The sequence below is a fragment of the Corythoichthys intestinalis genome, chromosome 1 (genome assembly GCF_030265065.1).
Source record: "Corythoichthys intestinalis isolate RoL2023-P3 chromosome 1, ASM3026506v1, whole genome shotgun sequence".
In the NCBI taxonomy this organism is placed as follows: Eukaryota; Metazoa; Chordata; class Actinopteri; order Syngnathiformes; family Syngnathidae; genus Corythoichthys; species Corythoichthys intestinalis.
In genome coordinates, this window is record NC_080395.1 from 3,496,547 (window position 1) to 3,522,985 (window position 26,439).

A 26,439-nucleotide genomic window follows, 5' to 3' on the forward strand; every position below is an offset into this window, starting at 1 on the left:
CTGACGCAACACTTTTTCTTTACTTTCAGTTTCTTTCTGAGACCCAAAACTTGTGGGAAAAACGTCTTTTTCTACTTTAAATGATGCTAATCACGACGGCGAAGTCATTTTTCTTCCTTGTTGTGGCCGTGCAACTTAACAATGTGACTCCCGGTAAGTTTTGAGAAGTCATTTCATTGCTAATATTGTCATTCTAATGCTAAACGCTTGGACTCAGGAGCGTAGCATGGCGATATTTTGAAAGGTTGCTATGTAAAATGTTAGCTAATGTCGAATTTCAGCAAATACTGCATTTATCCATGTCAATTGGGAAGGTACTGGGCAGGTTGGCTTGAGTTATTCCTTAATAGGAGTGTGACAATATATGGAAAAGTTGATATATCGATATATCCTTTTAAAAAGGTGTCACAGTATTAAAAAAAAAAGGCTAACAGGTTGCTACAACATCTTCCATTAGCATAGTGTCTTATGTTAGCTCACTGGCTGCTATTGACACCGCCAGACGTCCAATTCATTTTGACCGGTGTTCTGCCAAAATCTCCTACATCGGTAAGGAATGGCCGAACACCGGATTGGACGTCTAGCGCTGTCAATGGCACTGAAACCAGAGCATTTACCGCCAGTTTTCCCAGTTTTGTGGGCATTTACAGGTCCCTTCCTGTTGATTTTATGTGAGTAAAAGGCTACTTCTTGTCTTGATTTTGAGTCGCTTCCTGTTCATTTGGGGAAATTCTTCAGTCACTTCCTTTACAGTCATCCGAAATCGACAGGAAGTGACCTGTAAATGCCCCAAACTCAACAGGAACGTACCGTAAATACGCCAAAATCAACGTGAAGTGACCTGTATATGGTCCGAAATCTACAGTAAAGGGACCTGTAAATACCCAAAATCAACAAGTGACCCCTAAATGCCCCAAAAGCAACTGGAAATTACCTGTAAGTGCCCCCAAAATAACAAGAAGTGATTCGTAAACACCCCAAACCAACAGGAAGTGATCTGTAAATGCCCCAAAATCAACAGGAACGTACTGTAAATACGCCAAAATCAACGTGAAGTGACCTGTAAATTAAAGATGCACGATAATATTGGTCACCGATAATTATCGGCCGCTAATGGGAATTATGAAGTCACACAGATCATCCAGATAAAATAAAATTAACTGATAATGCAATCCGATTATTATATACTTGCGTTAGCCTCCAATTGTGCGCACACTGAAAACAAGGTAATTTAACTAGTTTTAAGGAGGTCTGTTTTTGCAGTGTAATAATGTTATATGTTAGGAATGGCTTACTTTTAAAGGCATTTTTGTGCAACTTAGGTATTTACACTGTAAGTAATTGTTGCCAAAAGTTTACCATTACACAATGTCAGACAATCTGTCCTTATTTAGATGTTGGAATTTACTACTTGTTCATATCTTATGTTGAAAAAAAGCAATGAATTTTATTTTTGCACAGTAATATTTTCTCATGTGTATGCTTTAAAATTTTACATAAATCTTTTAATAGAATTATCGGCTTGACATTATCGGTTATTGGTTGGAACGAGGAGGAAATTATCGGTTATCGGTTGAAAAATGTATTATCGTGCATCACTACTGTAAATGGTCCGAAATCAACAGGAAGGGACCTGTAAATACCCAAAATCAACAGGAAGTGACCCCTAAATGCCCCAAAAGCAACTGGAAATTACCTGTAAGTACCCCAAAATAATAAGAAGTGACCCGTAAACACCCCAAATCAACAGGAAGTGATCTGTAAATACCCAAAATCAACAGGTAGTGACCTGGAAACACCCCACAATCTACAGGAAGTGACCTGTAAATACCCCAAAATCAACAGGAAGGTACCATAAATGCACCAAAACCAACATGAAGTGACCTGTAAATGCCTTAATATCAACAGTGACACTAAATGCCCAAAAATCAACAAGAAATGACCCGTAAATGCCCCAAAATTAACAGGAAATGACCCATAAATGCCCCAAAATCCACAGGAAGAGACCTGTAAATACCCCAAATCAACAAGAAATGACCTGTAAATGCCCCAAAATCAACAGGAAGGTACCATAAATGCACCAAAACCAACATGAAGTGACCTGTAAATGCCTTAATATCAACAGGGACACTAAATGCCCCCAAATCAACAAGAAATGACTCATGAATGCCCCAAAATTAACAGGAAATGACTAGAGGTGTGCAAAATTTCCGATTCTTAGATTATTCGCGATTCGGCCGTGGAAGATTCGAGAACGATTCACAAACATCCAAATTCCGATTATTGAAATATGCCAAGTAAAAAGGAAGTACAACACACTCAGCGCGCCGCGCGCTCTTCGGTACGCAGTGAGGAAGAACGGAGCGAGAGTAGCTAAACATCATGCTTCTCATTATCCGGCCCCTCGGGTAATGCCAATGCTGAACTCACGGCTCTAGCTCAACTCATGCCACGAGATAAAAAAACACAACAACATACCTGACTGCTGCCGAAAAGCTGCTACAAGTACATCCACCTAATGGATAATAGATATCATTTATATAGGACTAGATGCAATATAGATTCGGTAGCGTTACAGCACATCTACAAAAAGCTAGATGCGGGCGTTAGTGAACGGCCGCCATCTTAAAGCAGTACACTTCCCTGCAAGGCTGTTGTAGCGAACCTTCCAAGCAAACTTAATTACCCTTTTATCCAAAATACTCCTAAATCGGTAAAATATTGACTTGAATCTATCTTTAAAATAGTTTTAAAAGTTTCACACGCCGAAAGTAGACAAAAGGGAAATTATGGAATAACAGGAGCAATTTTAACAACTTTAACGGTTGATTGACAACATTAAATTAATTGAATGTAGTTTAAAGCTGCTGATACAGAATGGGGACTGGAGTTTTTTATTTACTGTTATTTTTGTACATTTGTTTACTGCTATATGTTAACTTGATACTGAAATAGTAGTTTGGTTTAGCCCGAGAGTATTTTTGAACTATTTTGGAACTAATGTGCAAAACATTAAAAAAAAAAAAAAAAAAAAAAAAAAAAAAAAAAAAGGAGGGGGGTGCATCAATAATCGTTTTATAATCGAATCGGAGCCTCTGAATCGTAATCGTATTCGAATCGTTAGGTGCCCAAAGATTCCCAGCTATAGAAATGACCCGTAAATGCCCCAAAATTCACAGGAAGAGACCTGTAAATACCCAAAATTAACAGGAAATGACCCGTAAATGCCCCAAAATTAACAGGAAATGACCCGTAAATGCCCCAAAATCCACAGGAAGAGACCTGTAAATACCCCAAATCAACAAGAAATGACCTGTAAATGCCCCAAAATCAACAGGAAGGTACCATAAATGCACCAAAACCAACATGGAGTGACCTGTAGATGCCTTAATATCAACAGTGACACTAAATGCCCAAAAATCAACAAGGAATGACTCGTGAATGCCCCAAAATTAACAGGAAATGACCCGTAAATGCCCCAAAATAAGAAGCGACCCATAATTGCCAAAATCAATAGGAAATGATCTGTAAATACCCAAAATTAACAGGAAGTGACCTGTAAACGCCCCACAATCCACAGGAAGAGACCTGTAAATACCCAAAATCAACAAGAATTGACCTGTAAATGCCCCAAAATAAGAAGTGACCCATAATTGCCGAAATCAATAGAAAATGATCAGTAAATACCCAAAATTAACAGGGAGTGACCTGTAAACGCCCCACAATCTACAGGAAGTGACCTGCAAATGCCTTAATATCAACAGGGAACTAAATGCCCCCAAATCAAGAAGACAGTACCATAAATACGCCAAAATCAACACGAAGTGACCTGTAAATGCCCCGAAATCAACAGGATAGGACTGAAAATGCCCCCAAAGCCACAAGAAGTAATCCATGAATGCCCCAAAATCAACAGGAAATGACCTGAAAATGCCCCAAAATAACAAGAAGTGACCCGTAATTGCCCTAAAACAACAGGAAATGACCAGTAAATACCCAAAATCAACAAGAAGTGACCTGTAAATGACCAAAATCAATAGGTAGTGACCTGTAAATGCCCCAAAATCAAAAGGAAGGTACAGTTAATGCACCAAAATAAACATATAGTGACCTTTAAATGCCTTAATATCAACAGGAAGGGACCTGTAAATACCCAAAATGAACAAGAAGTTACCCGTAAATACCCCAAATCAACAGGTAGTGACATATAAATGTCCCAAAATCAACAAGAAAGGGACCGTAAATGCCCCCAAATCAACAGGAAGATGCCATAAAGGTGCCAAAATCAACATGAAATGACCTGTAAATACCCCAAATCATCAAGACGTGACTTGTAAATGCCCCAAAATTAACAGGAAAATGGTGTGAAATGCCCCAAAATGAACTTATTGCCTGGCCATAGACTTCATAATGTATTGACGGGACACGGGGCGCCGGGCCGATAAATAGGGGGCCTGCATTGTTGCTGTCAAAGCTGACCGAGTGGAATCACAGAATAAGAGCCTTTTTTTGTTGAAAATTCTTGTGAAAAAATGCTTAAATCCCTGATTTTTTTAATAGATATGGATGTAAAATAGTCTCTCGGTAGCATGTATTTTCTGTAAATATGTCGAAGTACAATGCTAGTCTGTTAGTGAATGTAGCTAGCAGCCGCCTGATGTAAACTGAGCTTTTTTGGTGAAAATTCTTGTGAATAAATGCTTAAATCCCCGAATTCTTTATAGATATGGACGTAAGACAGTCTTGATTTTTGGTTAAAAGCAAAAAAAAAAAAAAAAACCCGTCCAGTTAGCATTTATTTTACGTAAATATGTCTAAGTACCATGCTAGTCTGTTAGTGAATGGAGCTAGTGGCCGCATGATGTAAACAGAGCTTTTCCGGTGAAAATTCTTGTGAATAAATGCTTAAATCCCCGAATTCTTTATAGATATGGAAGTAAGACAGTCTTGATTTTTAGTTAAAAGCAAAAAAAAACTGGGCAGTTAGCGTGTATTTTCCATAAATATATCGAAGTACAATGCTAGTCTGTTAGTGAATGTAGCTAGCGGCTGCCTTATGTAAACAGAGCTTTTCCGGTAAAAATTATTGTGAACAAATGCTTAAATCCCTGAATTCTTTATGGATATTGACATAAAGCAGTCTAGATTCTTGGTTAAAAGCAAACAAAAAAACAAAAAAAAAAAACTGTGCAGTTAGCATTTATTCATTCATTTCCATGCCGCTTATTCCTCATGAGGGTCGCGGAGGTGCTGGAGCCTATCCCAGCTAACTTCGGGCAGTAGGCAGGGGACACCCTGAATTGGTTGCCAGCCAATCGCAGGGCACAAGGAGACACACAACCATTCACGCACACACTCACACCTATGGACAATTTAGAGTGTTCAATCAGCCTACCATGCATGTTTTTGGGATGTGGGAGGAAACCGGAGTTCCCGGAGGAAACCCACGCAGGCACGGGGAGAACATGCAAACTCCACACAGGAAGGCCGAAGCCCGGGATTGAACCCTTGATCTCAGAACTGTGAGGCAGACGTGCTAACCACTCAGCCACCGTGCCGCCTTGTTAGCATTTATTTTACGAAAATATTGCGAACTATGATGCCAATGCAGTCCCGGCTAATTCCTCCCATTGATTTGACATTCATGGTACGAAAAATATTCATAATAACCTTGAATCCTCGAACAAAACACTCCTGAGACACTCTTTCCTGTTTGTATGCGGTACAGATTTCTTAGTTTTTCAACAGAAATCCGGTGTTAGATCGCTGCGAAAATGTGTTTGTGAATAGCTACTCCTGATGTGGGCGGCCCCCTACATTCATGACTGAACTGAGCCGTCAATACATTATGAAGTCTATGGACTGGCATTGGCTGCCATTGACGTCCAATCCGTCTGAGGTGGGAGGGCTCGCAGTGAATGATCGAATGATAAACTCAATCAAATTCACTGTATACGTTGTTATACAGTGGGGCAAATAAGTATTTAGTCAACCACTAATTGTGCAAGTTCTCCCACTTGAAAATATTAGAGAGGCCTGTAATTGTCAACATGGGTAAACCTCAACCATGAGAGACAAAAAAAATCGCAGTGTTTGATTTTTAAAGAATTTATTTGCAAATCATGGTGGAAAATAAGTATTTGGTCGATACCAAAAGTTCATCTCAATACTTTGTCATGTTCCCTTTGTTGGCAGTAACGGAGGCCAAACGTTTTCTGTGACCCTTCACAAGCTTTTCACACACTGTTGCTGGTATTATGGCCCATTCCTCCATGCAGATCTCCTCTAGAGCAGTGATGTTTTGGGGCTGTCGTTGGGCAACACGGACTTTCAACTCCCTCCCCAGATTTGAGATCTGGAGACTGGCTAGACCACTCCAGGACCTTGAAATGCTTCTTACGAAGCCACATCTTTGTTGCCCTGGCTGTGTGTTTGGGATCATTGTCATGCTGAAAGACTTAGCCACGTCTCATCTTCAATGTCCTTGCTGATGGAAGGAGATTTTCACTCAAAATCTCTTGATACATGGCCTCATTCATTCTTTCCTTTACACTGATTAGTCGTCCTGGTCCCTTTGTAGAAAAACAGCCCCAAAGCATGATGTTTCCACCCCCACGCTTCACAGTAGGTATGGTGTTCTTCAGATGCAATTCAATGTTCTTTCTCCTCCAAACACGAGAACCTGTGTTTCTACCAAAACATTCTATTTTGGTTTCATCTGACCGTGACACATTCTCCCAGTCCTCTACTGGATCATCCAAATGCTCTCTGGCGAACCGCAGACGGGCCTGGACGTGTAGTAGCCTTTGTTACTGTGGTCCCAGCTCTCTGTAGGTCATTCACTAGGTCCCCCCGTGTGGTTCTGGGGTTTTTGCTCACCGTTCTTGTTATCATTTTGACGCCACAGGGTGAGATGTTGCATGGAGCCCCACATCGAGGGAGATTATCAGTGGTCTTGTATGTCTTCCATTTTCTAATAATTGCTCCCACAGTTGATTTCTTTACACCAAGCGTTTTACCTATTGCAGATTCAGTCTTCCCAGCCTGGTGCAGGTCTACAATTTTGTTTCTGGTGTCCTTCGACAGTTCTTCGGTCTTGGCCGTAGTGGAGTTTGGAGTGTGACTGACTGAGGTTGTGGACAGGTGTATTTTATACCGATAATGAGTTAAAACAGGTGCCATTAATACAGGTAACGAGTGGAGCGTCGTTAGACCTTGTTAGAAGTTAGACCTCTCTGACAGCCAGAAATCTTGCTTGTTTGTAGTTGACCAAATACTTAATTTCCACTCTAATTTGGAAATAAATTCTTTAAAAATCAAACAATGTGATTTTCTGTTTTTTTTTTCCCACATTCTGATTGAGGTTTACCCATGTTGACAATTACAGGCCTCTCTAATCTTTTCGAGGAGGAAAAGCTGCACAATTGGTGGTTGACTAAATACTTATTTGCCCCACTGTATGGCTTTTATTTAAATTTGAAACTGCATTGTTAGCATATATCGGAATTGTAGTCCTTACCATCAAAGTTTAGAAAATGCAAGTAAAAAGGAACTGAACATGTGTTGATCGATAATCATCATCAACATACAGCATGTTCAACATTATAATTTGTTTCTCTTTTTACAGTGATTCACACGCTGAAATATTTCCGCACGGCGTCGACAAGCATCGCGGGCTTCCCGGAGTACATCGAAGTGGGTTACGTGGACGGGGTTGAGTTCATCCACTATGACAGCCACAGCAAGAAAGCTCAAGCCAAGCAGCCCTGGATGGAGAAAGTCACAGCAGACAATCCTGGGTACTGGGAGACGGAGACGCTGAGAAATACTGTCAATGAGCACGTCTTCCAAGTCAACATTGGAATTGCCAAAAAGCGCTTCAACCATACGACAGGTGTGTTCACACAGTCACGGTGCTGGGTAGACTGGCAGCCACTGGGGGGCGGTGCCGCGTCCCCTCGTCCTTTCCCTGAGGTTTGGTTTACAGGGGCACGGATAATCCAGGGGACTGCCCTTTGTCCTGGGGGACTGATGGTGGCTCCTTTGCCACAGCTGCGGGGGGAAGGGTGTGTTGCGTCAGTTTGGGGTTGCGGCGTTAGCTATGGGTTTGATTGGGCGGTAGATGGTGGGAACGGGCGTTGAGGGTAGTGGCACATCCCCACATCCTTACCCTGAGATCTGGTTAATGGGGGCGCGGATGGTCCGGGGGACTGTCCTGGGTCCCGGGGGATGGCGATGGCTCCTTTGCTGGAGCTGCGGGGGGAGGGTTGTGCTGCGTCAGTTGGGGGTTTGTGATGGTGCTTGTGGGTCCGATTTAGTGGGCTGGTTAATGGGGGAACGATCGCCCTTGGTTCTGGGAGGGATGATTGTGGCCCCTTTGCCAGAGTTGCATTGGCTAGGTGATCCTAGGCGGGCGGTGGCGCTTTCCCTTGTCCTTTCCTTGAGGTCTGGTTAATGGAGGTTTGGTTTACAGGGGCACGGATAATCCAGGGGACTGCCCTTGGTCCTGGGGGACTGACGGTGGCTCCTTTGCCAGAGCTGCAGGGGGAGGGGTATGCTGAGTCGGTTGGAGGTTTGTGACAGTGCTTGGGGATCAGATTGAGCGGGCGGTTGTGGGGGCAGGTGTGGGGGGGCGGTGGCACGTCCCCTCGTCCCTTTTCTGAGGGCTGGTTAATGGGGGCGTGGATGGTCCGGGGGAGTGCCCATAGTTCTGGCAGGGATGACTGTGGCTACTTTGCCGGAGTTGCAATGGCTAGGGGATCCTGGGCGGTGGCGCGTTCCCTTGTCCCTTCCCTGATGGCGTGCTGAGTTGGTTGGAGGTTTGTGACAGTGCTTGGGGGTCCGATTGAGCGGGCGGTTGTGGGGGCAGCTGTGGGGGGGGTGGCACATCCCCTTTTCTGAGGGCTGGTTAATGGGGCGTGGATGGTCCGGGGGATCGCCCTTGGTTCTTGAAGGGGTGACTGTGGCTCCTTTGCCGGAGCTGGATTGGCTAGGGGGTCCTCGTGAGCGGGCAGTGGCGGGGTTAGTGGCGCATCCCCTCGTCCTTTTCCTGAGGGTTGGTTCATGGGGGTGTGGATTGTCTGGGGACCATCGTGGGTCCCGGGGAATTATGGTGGCCCCTTTTCTGGGTGCGTCAGTTGGGGTTTTGCGATGGTGCTTTTGGGTTTGATTGAGTGGGTGGTGGTGCATCCCCTCGTCCTTTTCCTGAGGGTTGGTTCATGGGGGCGTGGATTGTCTGGGGGACCATCGTGGGTCCTGGGGAATGATGGTGGCCCCTTTGCTGGCTGCGTCAGTTGGGGTTTTGCGATGGTGCTTTTGGGTTTGATTGAGCGGGTGGTGGTGCATCCCCTCGTCTTTTTCCTGAGGGCTGGTTAGTGGGGGCTCGGATTGTCTGGGGGACTATCCTGGGTCCCGGGGAATGACCGTGGCCCCTTTGCTGTCTGCAAAGCAAATTAATGGGGGTGTGGATGGTGCCGTTGATCGTCCTTTGTTCCGGGAGGGATGACTGTGCCCCTTTTGCCGGAGCTGCATTGGCTAGGGGGTCTGGGTGGCCGGGCGTTGGTGGGGGTTAGTGGCGCACCCCTCTGTCCCTTTCCTGAGCGCAGGTTAATGGAGATGGTCCAGGGGACCGTCCTTTGTCCCGGGGATGATAGTGGCTCCTTTGCCGGAACTGCGTGGGGAAGGGTGTGCCATGTCGGTTGGGGGTTTGCAACGGTGCTTGGGGGTCCGATTGAGCGAGCGGTGGTGGGGGCAGCTGTGTGGGGCGGTGGCGTGTCACTTCGTCCCTTTTCTGAGGGCTGGTTATTAGGGGTACGCCCTGTGTCCCGGGGGAATGACGGTGGCTCGCTGGCACGACTATCACACTTTTGAGTGGCTTCACCCATAACTGGGTGCAATTAGACACGCTCAGGTAAAGAGATTGCCGGTGCCAAGATTAGCGATCAGGTAGCAGAGAATAAGATGTCAACATACTCACACTTACAGGACTTTAACATAATACTGGGTTCCCCTATCTCAGATGGCTGAATTGTGTACGCTCCACCCCACCTAATCACGTCTCTCCTCTTTCTGCTCGGTTATTAGGCCCCCCCCCCACATGGTTTCCATCGGTACACATAACTAGCTAACGGTAGCCCCATATATCGCATAGATGTGTAATAGTGTATTTCTTGTTGATGTTTGTTCTTCTCCTCTGTCTGCCTCCTTCCTTTCTGTCCACCTCGTAACCCCTTGCTTGTTTGTCTGTCAGGTGTTCACATACTCCAGTGGATGTTTGGATGTGAATGGAATGATGAAAACAATGAAGTGGATGGCTGGAATCAGCACAGTTATGACGGAGAAGACTTCATCTCACTGGATACCAAGACCATGACATACGTCGCGGCAAAACAACAAGCTTTTATCACCAAACTTAAGTGGGACCGCGACGATGCCCGAAAAAAACACCGGAAGCATTACTACACGGAGATTTGTCCTTCCGAGTTGAAGAAGCTGGTGAACTACGGGAGGAACGACCTATTGAGAAAACGTAAAGTGATAGCAACAGTGTTTTGTTCCACCTCTTCCATTTTAGCATGTTGTTGCTTACCATGCAGAGCTTCCAAAGGTGTCGCTCCTCCAGAAGACTCCGTCATCTCCGGTCACCTGCCACGCGACGGGTTTCTACCCGGACACAGCTGACCTTTTCTGGCGGAAAGACGGCGAGCAGCTCCACGAGGACGTGGAGCTCGGCCAGACCCTCCCAAATCATGACGGAACCTTCCAGATGACGGTGGACCTGAAGGTGCAGGTGACCCCAGAGGTGGACGGCCAGTACGAATGTGTCTTTCAGCTGTCCGGTGTCAAGGATGAAATGGTCACCAAGCTGGAGAGAAGAAACATCCTGAGCAACATACGCATTGAAGGTGAGAAGAACACATGTAGTTGAGTTGTTGGTCCTCAAATATTTAAGTTAACTGACAAGAAAATGCAATTTCTGGAGAAATTGCAATTGGAGGTATGCTTTGGGGTCACTTTAGTTCACCTCCTGCTGTTACATGTCACTTCCTGTTGATTTGGGGGCAGTTTGGGGTCACTTCCAGTTAATATCAGATCGCTTCCTGTTGATATCAGTTCACTTTGTGTTGATTTTGAGGCATTCTAGGGTCACTTCCCGTTCATATTGAGTCACTTCCTGTTGATCCGGGTGTCATTTCCTGTTGATATCGGGTCACTTGGGTTGGAAATCAATTGGAGTCAATGGAGGTTTTTTGCTATTAAAATGAATGGCGAATCGGGCCATTGGAAGTCAATGGGAAATTTTGCCTATTAGAAATGATTGTTAATACACGTCCTTTCCTGTTAATTTGGGTCAGTTCTGGGTCAATTCCTGTTTATTTGGGGTGATTTCAAGGTCAGGTCCAGTTAATTTTGGGAGTATTTTAGAGCCTTTTCCTGTTGATATCAGGTCACTTCTTATTGGAAGGTCACTTGGGTTGGAAATCAATAGGAGTGAAGTTTTTTTTTTGCTATTAAAACGAATGGCAACTCGGGCCATTGAAAGTCAATGGGAAATTTTGCCTATTGGAAATGACTTTATACAGGTCACTTCCTGTTGATTTTGGGGATCATTTTAGGGCCACTTCCTGTTGATATCAGGTCACTTCCTGTTGATGTCGGGTCACTTAGGTTGGAAATCAATGGAGGGTATGGAAGTTGTTTTGCTATTAAAATGAATGGAGAAACGGGCCATTGGAAGTTAATGGCAAATTTTGCCTTTTAGGAATGACTGTTGATACAGGTCACTTCCTGTTGATTTTGGGGCATTTCAGGGTTACTTCTTGTTGTCTATATTGAGTCACTTCCTGTTGATTTGGGGGCATTTGTAAACACTTCCTGTTGATTAGGGATGTTTCGGGGTAACTTTCTGTTCATATCAGATAACTTCCTGTTGATATCAGTCAATTTCGTGTTGATTTTGAGGCACTCCAGGGTCAGTTCCTGTTTATTTTGGCGCATTTCAGGGTCACTTCCTGTTGATGTTGGGAGCATTTCATGGCCACTTCCTACTTATATCAGGTCACTTCCTTTTGATAACAGGTCACTTTCTGTTTCTTAGGAGACATTCCAGGGTCACTTCCTGTTGATTTGGGGCGTTTCGGGGTCACTTCCTGTTAATATGAGGTCACTTCCTGTGGATATCGGGTCAGTTTTTTTGCTATTGAAATGAATGGCAAATCGTGCCATCGGAGGCAATGGGAAGTTTTGCCTATTAAAAATGACTTGATTTGGGGCATTTCTGGGTCACTTCCTATTGATATCAGCTCACTTCCTGTTGATGTTGGGAGCATTTCATGGCCACTTCCTATTTATATCAGGTCACTTCCTTTTGATAACAGGTCATTTTCTGTTTATTAGGGGGCATTCCAGGGTCACTTCCTGTTGATTTGGGGCATTTCGGGGTCACTTCCTGTTGATATGAGGTCACTTCCTGTGGATATCGGGTCAGTTTTTTTGCTATTGAAATGAATGGCGAGTCATGCCATTGGAGGCAATGGGAAATTTTGCCTATTAGAAACTACTGTTGATACAGGTCACTTCCTGTTGATTTGGGGCGTTTCGGGGTCACTTCCTGTTGATATGAGGTCACTTCCTGTGGATATCGGGTCACTTGGGTTGGAAATCAATAGGAGTGAATGGAAGTTTTTTTGCTATTGAAATGAATGGCAAATCGTGCCATTGGAAGGCAATGGGAAATTTTGCCTATTCAAAATGACTGTTGATTTGGGGCATTTCTGGGTCACTTCCTATTGATATCAGGTCACTTCCTGTTGATTTGGGGCATTTCTGGGTAACTTCCTATTGATATCAGGTCACTTCCTGTTTTTCGGGGGGTATTTCAGGGTCACTTCCTGTTGATTTTGGGAGTATTTTAAGGCCACTTCCTGTTTATATCAGGTCACTTGGGTTGGAAATCAATAGGAGTGAATGGAAGTTTTTTTTGCTATTAAAAGGAATGGGGAATCGGGCCATTGGAAGTTAATGGGAAATTTTTCCTGTTAGAAATAACTGTTGATACAGGTCACTTCGTGTAGATCTGGTAGCATTTCGAGGCCACTTCCTGTTGATTTTGTGTTTTTTGTGTGGGGGGGGGTCACTTCCTGTTGATCCATGTCACTTTGTGTTGTTTTTGGAGCATTTCCAGGCCACTTCCTGTTGATATCAGGTCCCTTCCTGTTTATTATGGGGCATTTCAGGGTCACTTCCTTTTCAAACTAGGTCACTTCCGTTTGATTTTGTGGCATTTAGGGGTCACTTCCTGTTGATATTGAGTCACTTGGGTTACAAATCAATAGAAGTGAATTTAAGTTTTTTGCTATTAAAGTGAATGGCGAATCGGGCCATTAAAAGTCAATGGGAAATTTTGCCTATTAGAAATGACTGTTGATACAGGTCACTTCCTATTGATTTGGGGCATTTTTGGGGTCACTTCCTGTTGATAACAGGTCACTTCGTGTAGATTTGTGAGCATTTCGGGGCCACTTCCTGTTGATTTTGTGTTTTTTTGGGGGGGAGGGTCTCTTCCTGTTGATCCATGTCACTTTGTGTTGTTTTTGGAGCATTTCCAGGCCACTTCCTGTTGTTATCAGGTCACTTCCTGTTCATTTGTGGGCATTTCAGGGTCACTTCCTGTGCATACTGGTCACTTCCTGTTGATTTTGGGGCCATTTAGGGGTCACTTCCTTTTTGTATTTTGTCACTTGGGTTGGAAATCAATCGAACTGAATGGAAGTTTTGTGCTATTGAAATGAATGGCAAATAGGGCCATTGAAAATGAATGGGAAATTCTGTCCATTAGAAATGAAAGTATGTTTTTAGCATTGTGTGACTTGGATAATAAATGAAAGACAAATGTGAATACATGTATTCTCTCTAGGGCTGCAGCTATCAAATATTTTAGTAGTCGATTAATCGATGGACTAGTGAGCTCGAATAATCGAGTAATCGGATAAGGAACATGAAAAATTAAAATACCTGAGCTGAGCCTCAAACGGTAAACTTTTTTTTTTAAATTAAGAATCTATGTCCAACAAAAGAACAATTGGCTAACTTAAATAGCAAAAGTTCGCTAGCTTAAATGCTATAAAATGCTATAGTTTTGTCACACTGCTCTTAACAAATGTTTCAGACACATATTCCCACAAAAAACGGCTTAATATACCAATAAACTAAATTTATGAATGCATTAAAAAAACATTAACTCAAACAAAAACTTAGCTTACGTTGGTCTTAACAGGGGGCAGTTGGATTCAGCCATGTGAAAAGAGGCAGTGTAGCCACCCTAATTAATTAAACTAAATGCAAACACTTTCAAAATAAACCACTACAATGCCACTTTAATTAGATGAATACTCGAAGCAACAAAATTTAATTTGAATATTTTTTTTCTATCGAGTTAATCGATTAATCGCTGCAGCACTATTTTTAAATAACATTTTTCGCCTAAGTCAAATAGGGCTGCAGCTATCGTTTATTTTAGTAGTCGATAAATCGATGAACTAGTTAGTTCGATTAATCGAATAAGTAACATGAAAAATTAAAATACCTGAGCTAAGCCTCAAATGGTATTAAAAAAAAGAGGACCTATGTACAACAAAAGAACAATTGGCTAACTTAAATAGCAAAGGTTCGCTAGCTTAAATGCTATAAAACGGCAACTTTTATTTTATAATGCTCTTAAGAAATCTTTCGGACACATATTCCCACAAAAAATGTTTAAATATGCCTAAGAACTAAATTATGAATGCATAAAAAAACATTAGCTCAAACAAAAACTTAGCTTACGTTGGTCTTAACAGGGAGCAGTTGGATTCAGCCATGTGAAATTAGGCAGACCAGTGCACTCGAATACTCGAATCAATAAAAATGAATTCGAATATTTTTTTGTCATCGAATACTCGAGTTAATCGATTAATCGTTGCAGCACTAATTCTCACACAATATTTTCCCTCCAATTTTAATGGTATTAAAAAATACCTAATGGTATTTTAAAAAAATGATCTATGTACAACAAAACAACAATTGGCTAACTTAAATAGGAAAAGTTCGCTAGCTTAAATGCTATAAAATGGCAACTTTTATTTTATAATGCTCTTAACAAATGGTTCAGACACATATTCCCATAAAAAATGGCTAAATATGCCTAAGAACTAAATAATGAATGTATAAAAAAACATTAGCTCAAACAAAAACTTAGCTTACGTTGGTCTTAACAGGGAGGAGTTGGATTCAGCCATGTGAAAAGAGGCAGACCAGAGGGCAGTGTATCCACCCATTAATCGATGTAGTAGTTAGTTCATGGAGTAATCGAATAAGGAACATGAAAAATTGAAATACCTGAGCTAAGCCTCAAATAGTATTAAAAAAAATGAGGATCTATGTACAACAAAAGAACAAATGGCTAACTTAAATAGCAAAAGTTCGCTAGCTTAAATGCTATAAAATGGCAACTTATATTTTATAATGCTCTTAACAAATGGTTCAGACACATATTCCCACAAAAAAAAAATGGCTAAATATGCCTAAGAACTAAATTACGAATGCATAAAAAAAGCGCAAACAAAAACTTAGCTTACGTTGGTCTTAACAGGGAGCAGTTGGATTCAGCCATGTGAAATGAGGCAGACCAGTACACTCGAATACTCGAATCAATAAAAATTAATTCGAATATTTTTTTTGTCATCGAATACTCGTGTTAATCGATTAATCGTTGCAGCACTAATTCTCACACAATATTTTCCCTCCCGTTTTAATGGTATGAAAAAATACCTAATGGTATTTAAAAAAAATGAGGATCTATGTAAAACAGAAGAACAATTGGCTAACTTAAATAGCATAAGTTTGCTAGCTTAAATGCTATAAAATGGCAACTTTTATTTTATAATGCTCTTAACAAATGGTTCAGACACATATACCCACAAAAAACGGCTAAATATGCCTAAGAACTAAATTATGAATGCATAAAAAAACATTAGCTCAAACAAAAACTTAGCTTACGTTGGTCTTAACAGGGAGCAGTTGGATTCAGCCATGTGAAATTAGGCAGACCAGTACACTCGAATCAATAAAAATGAATTTGAATATTTTTTTGTCATCGAATACTCGAGCTAATTGATTAATCATTGCAGCACTAATTCTCACACAATATTTTCCCTCCCGTTTTAATGGCATTAAAAATATCTAATGGTATTTTTAAAAAAATGAGGATCTATGTAAAACAAAAGAACAATTGGCTAACTTAAATAGCAAAAGTTCGCTAGCTTAAATGCTATAAAACGGCAACTTTTATTTTATAAAGCTCTTAACAAATGGTTCAGACACATATTCCCACAAAAAAATGGCTAAATATGCCTAAGAACTAAATTACGAATGCATAAAAAAAGCGCAAACAAAAACTTAGCTTACGTTGGTCTTAACAGGGAGCAGTTGGATTCAGCCATGTGAAATGAAGCAGACTAGTATACTCGAATACTTGAATCAATAAAAATGAATTCGAATATTTTTTTGTCATCGAATACTCGAGTTAATCGATTAATCGTTGCAGCACTAATTCTCACACATTATTTTCCCTCCCGTTTTAATGGTATTGAAAAATACCTAATGGTATTAAAAAAAATGAGGATCTATGTACAACAAAAGAACAATTGGCTAACTTAAATAGCAAAAGTTCGCTAGCTTAAATGCTATAAAATGGCAACTTTTATTTTATAATGCTCTTAACAAATGGTTCAGACACATATTCCCACAAAAAAAACGGCTAAATATGCCTAAGAACTAAATTATGAATTCATAAAAAAACATTAGCTCAAACAAAAACTTAGCTTACTTTGGTCTTAACTGGGGGCAGTTGGATTCAGCCATATGAAATGAAGCAGACTAGTATACTCGAATACTTGAATCAATAAAAATTAATTCGAATATTTTTTTGTCATCGAATACTCAAGCTAATCGATTAATCGTTGCAGCACTAATTCTCACACAATATTTTCCCTCCAGTTTTAATGGTATTTAAAAAAAATGATCTATGTACAACAAAACAACAATTGGCTAACTTAAATAGGAAAAGTTCGCTAGCTTAAATGCTATAAAATGGCAACTTTTATTTTATAATGCTCTTAACAAATGGTTCAGACACATATTCCCACAAAAAATGGCTAAATATGCCTAAGAACTAAATAATGAATGTATAAAAAAACATTAGCTCAAACAAAAACTTAGCTTACGTTGGTCTTAACAGGGAGGAGTTGGATTCAGCCATGTGAAAAGAGGCAGACCAGAGGGCAGTGTATCCACCCATTAATCGATGTAGTAGTTAGTTCATGGAGTAATCGAATAAGGAACATGAAAAATTGAAATACCTGAGCTAAGCCCCAAATAGTATTAAAAAAATGAGGATCTATTTACAACAAAAGAACAAATGGCTAACTTAAATAGCAAAAGTTCACTAGCTTAAATGCTATAAAATGGCAACTTTTATTTTATAAAGCTCTTAACAAATGGTTCAGACACATATTCCCACAAAAAACGGCTAAATATGCCTAAGAACTAAATTATGAATGCATAAAAAAACATTACCTCAAACAAAAACTTAGCTTAATTTGGTCTTAACTGGGGGCAGTTGGATTCAGCCATGTGAAATGAAGCAGACTAGTATACTCGAATACTTGAATCAATAAAAATGAATTCGAATATTTTTTTGTCATCAAATACTCGAGTTAATCGATTAATCGTTGCAGCACTAATTCTCACACAATATTTTCCCTCCCGTTTGTATAGTATTAAAAAATACCTAATGGTATTTTAAAAAAATGATCTATGTACAACAAAACAACAATTGGCTAACTTAAATAGCAAAAGTTCGCTAGCTTAAATGCTGTAAAATGGCAACTTTTATTTTATAATGCTCTTAACAAATGGTTCAGACACATATTCCCACAAAAAAATGGCTAAATATGCCTAAGAACTAAATTACGAATGCATAAAAAAAGCGCAAACAAAAACTTAGCTTACGTTGGTCTTAACAGGGAGCAGTTGGATTCAGACATGTGAAATGAAGCAGACTAGTATACTCGAATACTTGAATCAAAAATTAATTTGAATATTTTTTTGTAATTGAATACTCGTGTTAATCGATTAATCGTTGCAGCACTAATTCTCACACAATTTTTCCCTCCCGTTTTATATAGAAGAAGCAAAGAAGAAGAAGCACATCGGCATCGCTTCCTTGTTAGTGGTCGTCGCTCTGGTGGTCCTCATTCTGACCGTCGTCTTCGTTGTCAAGCGGCGCAAATGCAAACTTGGTGAGTGACACAAAAAAAGTGTAAACCCAGAGAACATTCTTTGCGTCTTGCCACCGGTCAGATGAAATCAGCGTCCGTGTTTTTCTCTTTCATTTCAGATGATTACACTCCAGCAGGTGAGTCCAAACTTTTCTATTTGTCGTTCCGACCTTTGCTGAGGGAGGGAATCACTATATCTGGGTCATTCGGAGCAGGATAAGCCCTTTATTGAGAAAAGTACTTTCCACAAGTTTGATTTTCTGCTCCCATAGATAAAGGCGGTGAAGTCCAGCTCTCCGAGGCGAGTGACGAAACCTGAGCGAGATAAATCTGCTTGGGCGGGATGCTCGTTTGGACTCTCAATGGTTTGCAGATTTTTAATGATATTTTTTTGCAAATATTTGAGCGCTGGTGTTGGGAACAGGAGCGTGAGAAAGTATCGAAACGGTGATATATCATGAAACTTTGTATCACAAAAGGTTATCGATAAAGATGTCCAGATCGATCGGGTCCGATCACGTCATTTTCAAAGTATCGGAATCGGCAAAAAAATATCGGACATGCCTTTTTTTAATATATACCCTAATTTTCGGACTATAAGCCGCTGCTTTTTTCCCTCATTTTGAATCCTTATTTGATGATTTATTTGGGTTAATAGGTAAAACTTTATTTGACAGCGGCATCATAAGACTGTCATAAGAACGTCATAATTATGACATGACACTATCATGGGCATGACTGAATGCTTATGACAGATGTCAATATGTGTCATGTGGCATATTATGTCACTAACTGGCATATTATGTCCAGCTCAGATCTTTTACGTCCATTCAAAAGTGAGATAATTTGCTGGATGACACTAACCGACATCTATTATAAGCATTCATTAATGCTTATGACAGTGTCATGTAATAATTATGACAGTATTATAGCACCACTATCCAAGAAAATGTTACCAAATACAATAGCTAGCAATAAATGAAACAACTGGACCAGTAACTGAAGAATTAATTAGCACAGAACATGAATTTTGATTGTTATTTACATCTGTAGTGCCGCAATGTATGCTAGGAGGAATGTTGGATGTTGACAGAAGGTGGCAGCAGAGGTTGGCTGTCTCCCCCAAGGGAGCAGTGATGGCCAAATGAAGATTTTTGAAACAATAAGGCTTTGCAGCCAATTGGTTCAAAGCTTCATGGTGGTTCATTTGATTTCATGACATTCTTATAATGCCTTTGTCAAATGAAGTGTTACCAGTTAATATCTTTTGGTGTAAATATCCCATAATACAGTGATGACAACTGCGGCTTATAGTCCAGTGCGTCTTATCTATGAACAAATACTGTTTTCATGTCAAATTTGGTGGCTGGCGGCTTATAGTCAGGTGCGCCTTATAGTCCAGAAATTACGGTATATATTTTTTAATTAAATCGTTTTCTAATTGTATTTAACGTTACAGACAAAATGTCTTACACTCATCCAGTCTTTAGTTTTGGTTATAATTAGGGCTGTCAAAATTATCGCGTTAACGGGCGGTAATTAATTTTTTTAATTAATCACGTTAAAATATTTGACGCAATTAACGCACATGTCCCGCTCAGACAGTATTCTGCCTTTTGGTAAGTTTTACAGTAAGGCTTTTTGTACATGGTTTATTGTTTTCTTGCCAGTTCACTATGGCTACACGATGTCTCGGGCTGATAATGTTGTGCTTATATGATCCTTGGACAAGATTTGTCCGTAAGTATGGTTGTTGTGAAGAATGTACATATTATGTAAGTAAACGAAACGTTCTATTTTTTGTATGAGACGCTTTTTGTTTATGTTTAGTGAACCTGTATAGCGTGCTAAGCTAACGTTGTTGCTAATGCAATGCTTGGGTACTTTTTTTTGTAGTTTTACGACGCTCTAAAGAGGACAATGGTTTGAGGCCATTTTATTAACAAATAAGAGGAAAAAGGAAGAAGTCTGATTATTAAGGCGTCGTTCACTAGCTGTCTAGCTTTGGAAAAAGTAGACGCTTCGGAGTGAGGACAGCATAGACAGATTTAAATGACAGAAGAGTGAAATGCCCACTACAGTCCTTATGTACCGTATGTTGAATGTATATATCCATCTTGTGTCTTATCTTTCCATTCCAACAATTTATTTTACAGAATATATATATAATTTACAGAAAAATATGGCATATTTTATACATGGTTTGAATTGCGATTAATTACGTTTAATTAATTTTTAAGCTGTAATTAACTCGATTAAAAATTTTAATCGTTTGACAGCCCTAGTTATAATTATTTTTTTTTTAAAATTACTTTAAAATAATTAATGCAATTAACGCATGCGCTAAACGAGCCACTCACGCATTGTCGTGTTCAATCTATAATAGCGCCGTTTTACCTATATATAGAGCTAAAAGGCAGGGTAAAACGAGTAGAGTGAATTTTGGCAGTCTTTGGCACCTTTTTTTAATTGGCTAAAGCCTTAAAATCCCTCTCTCAACAATTTGAAAAATCGTTGGAAAGCAATGTAGGGAAGAAAGGTAGTAGTTGATCTTTTTCTTTACACCCTATGTTATTTCCCAACCCAGAGAAGATATATCAATTGGTGCCAATACGCACAGTCATGGTTGCACTTCCCATCATGCATTTGGGCAGAAGTTAAATGGCTACAGTGTCATTTACTGAAAGCTCAACAAATACACTCGATGGCAATATTTAGTCACAATATACAAAGTCACATTTATCCTTTAAGAATTACAAGTCTTTCTATCCGTGGATCCCTTTCACAGAAAGAATGTTAAAAATGTAAATGGCTTCTTGAGGATTTATTGTCATAATGAACAAATACAGTACTTATGTACTGTATGTTGAATGTATTCGTCCAAGTTTTAATCATTTTTTTTCTTAATGCATTGCCAAAATGTTTATGATCGGGAAAAATTATCAGGAATGATTGGAATTGAATAAGGAGCAAAAAAAAAAGCAATCGGATGGGGAAATATCGGGATCGGCAGATACTCAAACTAAAACAATCAGGATCGGATCGGGAGCAAAAAAACATGATCGGAACAACCCTAGTTGTGTCTGTTGCCAAGTTGTATTAAAAGTGCCAAAGACCAACTCCACTCTCTGCTCCTTGTGTTCTAACCGACACTGAATGAACCATAAAACTTATTGAACCCAGAACCTCATACAGTCCAATTAGTCCAAATTAGAATCAATAATAGAATCGAATCGTTAAGCAATATCGATAATCGAATCGGAATTGTAAAAATCTTCTCAATTCCCATCCCTAACAGGAAGTGACCTATAAATCAAGCATGAAAATCTCTCACCTTTCGGGGAAATTCGCCGTTTTGAAGTCAAAAAGGGCGACCTACGTGAATTGCGTAGATCCGAGGAGAAATTCTTTTTGGGAGGAGGGGGGGGGTCGGGAGGTTTTATTAAATTATTATTATTATTATCATCATGTGATTAACTTAGTACGTAAACTGATCGGTTCTTTAAAAAAGTGACACGGACAGTCAGCAAATCCTTCTAGATGCTTCGCTGACGAGAACCAATCATCGGCCCAATCTGCGTTCCATTATTCCAAATGCGCGCACTCCTTACGCGTGTACATGGAGTGCTCGGAGAGCCTTCGGTTGAATTGCAAAGCAGCGAAAACAAAAAGCAGGCCTTATCCACATCGGGGCAGACCAGAGCGCAGCATACACACTTGCCTGTATTTGCCAGCAGATTGAATTTGGTCAGTAATGGTTTCAATCGTTTTCACGTTTTGCGATATAAAAAAGTTACTGCCATTCGTTGCAGCTTGCGTTGAACACTGCCAGAGCTAGCCAAATCTCCCATGAAAAAAAATAGCTCCCGTTAAATTGGCGTCAAGCTTGTGTATTTAACGGTAATATAAACGAAGAAACACACTGTTGAGTCAAATTAAGTGGCATTCTCTCGGATGGAGGGGGCGCCTCACATCGCTCCCGTCGTCCGCCGGAGACGCGTTATTTTCGGCTTGGATTTGAGCTGACGGCCGGTGTCGGCACAACAGCGGCCCGACGAGTGGTGGGAATGAGTCCTGCTTCTTAAAGCTTTTCAGAAATACAGGGATCCTTCGTTTTTCGCGGTTAATGGGGACCAGAACCCGCCGCAATAAGTGAAAACCGCGAAGTAGCGCCCCCCCCCCCCCCCCCCCCCCCCCATTTTTTGGGTGTGTGTTCAATGTATTTATTCAGATTTTACATTGGGAAAAAAGATACATATATATATATAAGACATGTTTTTTCACTTTTTTCCACCAAAGTATCATTTATAAATGGTTTTCAAGCACTTCAAAATGTAAGAATTATGATAAGTTTTAAACATGTTACTGCCCCACCGAATTATTATCAAACAAGAATAAAGTAGTAAGAAAATGCTTGGCTTTATTAAATGCTTCATACTGAGTCTACTCAAACCCTCTCAGGCTTTGTTAAACGGTGATTGATACATGTGCAAAGTTTTTTTTTTATATATATTTTTTGTTTGAAGCAACTTATTTGATTGAATAATAAAAACACAAATGTCCTCGCCAAAATGTGGCCCAAACGCAAAACAACATTACTTCAATGGAAAAATTTGTTTCAATCAAGAAAAATAGTTTTCAAATGCTTTTTTTGTCTTAAATTTATTTTGCAATCAAAAACATTTTTTTTTATTGAAGTGACTTTTGGGATTAAAAGTATAACTGTATTTTGATTGAAGCAACTTTGTTTTTGATAGAAGTAACTTTGTTTTTTGATTGAATGATAAAAACACAAATCTACCTCCATCGTTATTGAGAGAGAAAGAAATTAAGAAAGCTTTAAAACTAAAAGCCACCGGGTAGTCAGTTTTTTTTTTTATATATATTTATATTTCATTACATAGACATGCCTCGTAGGGAAAGGAGATTGAGGGATAAAAAAGGAGTTGGATGAGGCTGCTAAAGGCAGCGGATACCTCATCAGCTGGGTGAATAGCAGACCTGGTAAGAACAGGTTTGCAAGGATAGTCGGGTATTAAATACAATTATAAACACATTACAATGTTATTTTTCTATAAGATTTTATGTCATTGCTTTATTAATCATTAGGTGCTAGAGTTGTTAAGTATGGATAATAATGAAATAATAGTTTTGAGAAAACTGTGCTGTTGGTGGCTCAGTGACCATCTGATGTGGTTTGTTCTCAGATGAACAAGCTGAGGAAGGAAGTTTTGATGCAGAGGTTGAAGAAAGAAAAGAGCTAGACTGACTGAGTCACAGCCAGAAAGTGTGGATGACAGTTTTGATTTCTATTCACTGTTGCCCCCTTCCAATTAAAGTATGTCACAGTCGCAGCCAATTATTATCTAAAGCTGGTTAAAATTGAAGTTATGTTGTTTTAAGGTGTATTAAATACTTGTTCATGTGCCCCTTTTGATCTACGAGCACCTGCCCCTCCACCGGTCTCTGCACGGCCCTGCTGAAACACAGTGTGGGTCGACAGAGCTCAATATTTTGTTGGGGTGTACAGTGTACTGGAACATATTTCCTCCACACCCTTCTCACCTTTTTAACCCCTGACCCATTTTCATGCCTGGTAAATGCCCACAAAAGACTGACTGTGAATGCTCTGCTTTGAGCACCATGGTGGGCGCTTGACGTGAATGTTTAGCGCCATCCATGGTAGCCAGCGAGCTAACGTAGAGCCGATTCTAATGGAAGATTTTGCTAGCAACCTGTTGGTTCCATTTTTTTTCCAACTGTGATACGTTTTTAAAATTGATTCTTGGTGGAAGCATATCAGTACATGATGGTAGCAGTCGTAAGATTTGGATTAAGTCAGCTGACTCCCCACTGAAGTCACAGGTAGCAAATCCAAGGACTGCCACTGCGACTAATGAATATATATGATGAAATATGAAGTCTTGCAGTACATTACTCTTTCACTTTTGATGTAAAGCGTCTTGAAGCATTTCAAGGTCCCATTGAACATGTTCACTCAGATTCGTGCCTGTGTCAAATTTCATCAGATTTGGCGTAACGCAAGTAAGGTTCAATTCCTGTCAGCAGCAGTGAGATACTGATAAGTGCTCGAGTTGCATTTCTAGTTTTCATTACAAAAACAATAAAGTGGCATATTTTAAAGGGATGAATAACATTTTTACCATGTACATTCCAACAGAAGTTTAAAAAAAAATCAACTTTAAAGCCTTATTAGGGAACAATAACCAGTTTTATTTGTTTTATCCATGCATTCCACATATGATATTGATCATTTTTTTTGAAACATGTTAACTATCATATAAAATGGAATACCTATCATGTAAGAATGCAATCCTATCATGTAAAATGTGATACTGTCGCGTAAAAATGTGAAAATTGTCATGTAAAAACATGACACTAGCATGTTAAAATGTATGTAAAAATGTGATGACTGTCATGTGTAATAAAGTGGAAACAATCATGTAAAAACGTGATGATTATCATGTAAAATGTGATGTCATGTAAAAATGCGATAATTATCATGTAAAATGTGATAATATTCTTATATAAATGTTAAAATTATGTAAAAACGAACATTATCATGTAAAAAAGTGCTAATTGTGTAGAAACATGATAATTATGTAAAAACAATTATGCAAAAACCTCATGTTAAAACCTGATATCACGTAAAAATGTGAAAATTGTCATGTAAAAACATGACATTAGCATGTTAAAATGTGGTATGTAAAAACGTGATAATTATCATGTAAAATGTGATGTCATGTAAAAATGCAATAATTATCATGTAAAATGTGATAATATTCTTATATAAATGTTAAAATTATGTAAAAACGAACATTATCATGTAAAAAAGTGAAATTTGTCATGTAAAAACATGACACTAGCATGTTAAAATGTATGTAAAAATGTGATGACTGTCATGTGTAATAAAGTGGAAGCAATCATGTAAAAACGTAATAATTATCATGTAAAATGTGATGTCATGTAAAAATGCAATAATTATCATGTAAAATGTGATAATATTCTTATATAAATGTTAAAATTATGTAAAAACGAACATTATCATGTAAAAAAGTGCTAATTGTGTAGAAACATGATAATTATGTAAAAACAATTATGCAAAAACCTCATATGTTAAAACCTGATATCACGTAAAAACGTGATAATTATCATGTTTAAACATATGAAAAATCTTGATTGCTATCATTTAAAATCGTGATCATTATCATGTAAAAATGTGATAACATAATAACAAAACCTGATATGTAAAAACATGCTAATTATCATGTAATAAGGTGATACATATGTAAAAACTTAACTATCACGTACAAACGTGCTACTAACATGTAAAACAATGAAAATGATCATGTACAAATGAGGTAACATGTAAAAACCTGATATCATGTAAAAATGTAATACCATTTAAAAACCTGATATCATGTAAAAACTTAATATTATGTACAAACGAGCTGCTATCATTTAACACTGTGATATCATGTAAAAACATGTTAATTATCATGTAAAAACAATATCGTGTAAAAATGTGACAACTATATGTACAAATGTGATAATTATCATTTTAAAACATGATAATTATGTAAAAACAGTTATCGTGCAAAAACATATGCATTCCACATATGATATTGATCCTTTTTTTGTGTCCGCTCACATTTCACACCTATTTCATACAGTTCCAACTCTAAAATGTTTTAATAAGACTACAAAATTCATGATTGGCGCCTAAACTCCTGCTTTTTTACCAAAAAAAAAAAAGCTGCATTCATTTCCAATGGCACATTAAATCTGAAATATTGAAATTGCTCATTGAGTTCTCATTTAATGCCCGTAGATCGCCGGAATAGACTCCAGCATCAATGATTGAATGTCACTGATTAAAACCCACAAAAAATTTGACGTTCACTTCAGACCCACAAAAGAAAAAACAAATCTCCAACAGTGCACCCACAAAAATATCTGTGCGGGGTTATTATGTTTTTACTCAAAAATCAACAGACCCCAAAATACACCAAAACCAACAGGATTTAGAACCAATATTAACACGAAGTGACCCTGAATCCACAGTAGTTTGATGACTACCATGAAATTATTCCCACGCAAT

At 39.4% G+C, this 26,439-nt stretch overlaps 1 protein-coding gene across 2 annotated transcripts; it reads left to right on the top strand.

Annotated features, from left to right (window-relative positions):
* Positions 1 to 26,439, top strand: LOC130916346 (class I histocompatibility antigen, F10 alpha chain-like). 2 transcript variants are annotated; one of them, XM_057837021.1, is made up of 8 exons: positions 1 to 153; positions 7,628 to 7,894; positions 10,250 to 10,528; positions 10,596 to 10,904; positions 18,225 to 18,338; positions 18,437 to 18,454; positions 18,590 to 18,682; positions 23,525 to 26,439. In XM_057837021.1, exons 1-7 carry the CDS (start codon positions 81 to 83, stop codon positions 18,634 to 18,636), a joined length of 1,107 nt encoding a protein of 368 aa, XP_057693004.1. In that variant the 5' UTR covers positions 1 to 80; the 3' UTR covers positions 18,637 to 18,682; positions 23,525 to 26,439. The 2 variants fall into 2 exon arrangements, with proteins under 2 accessions (XP_057693004.1, XP_057692994.1); XM_057837011.1 differs by lacking the exon at positions 23,525 to 26,439 and having other exon boundaries at positions 18,590 to 22,487.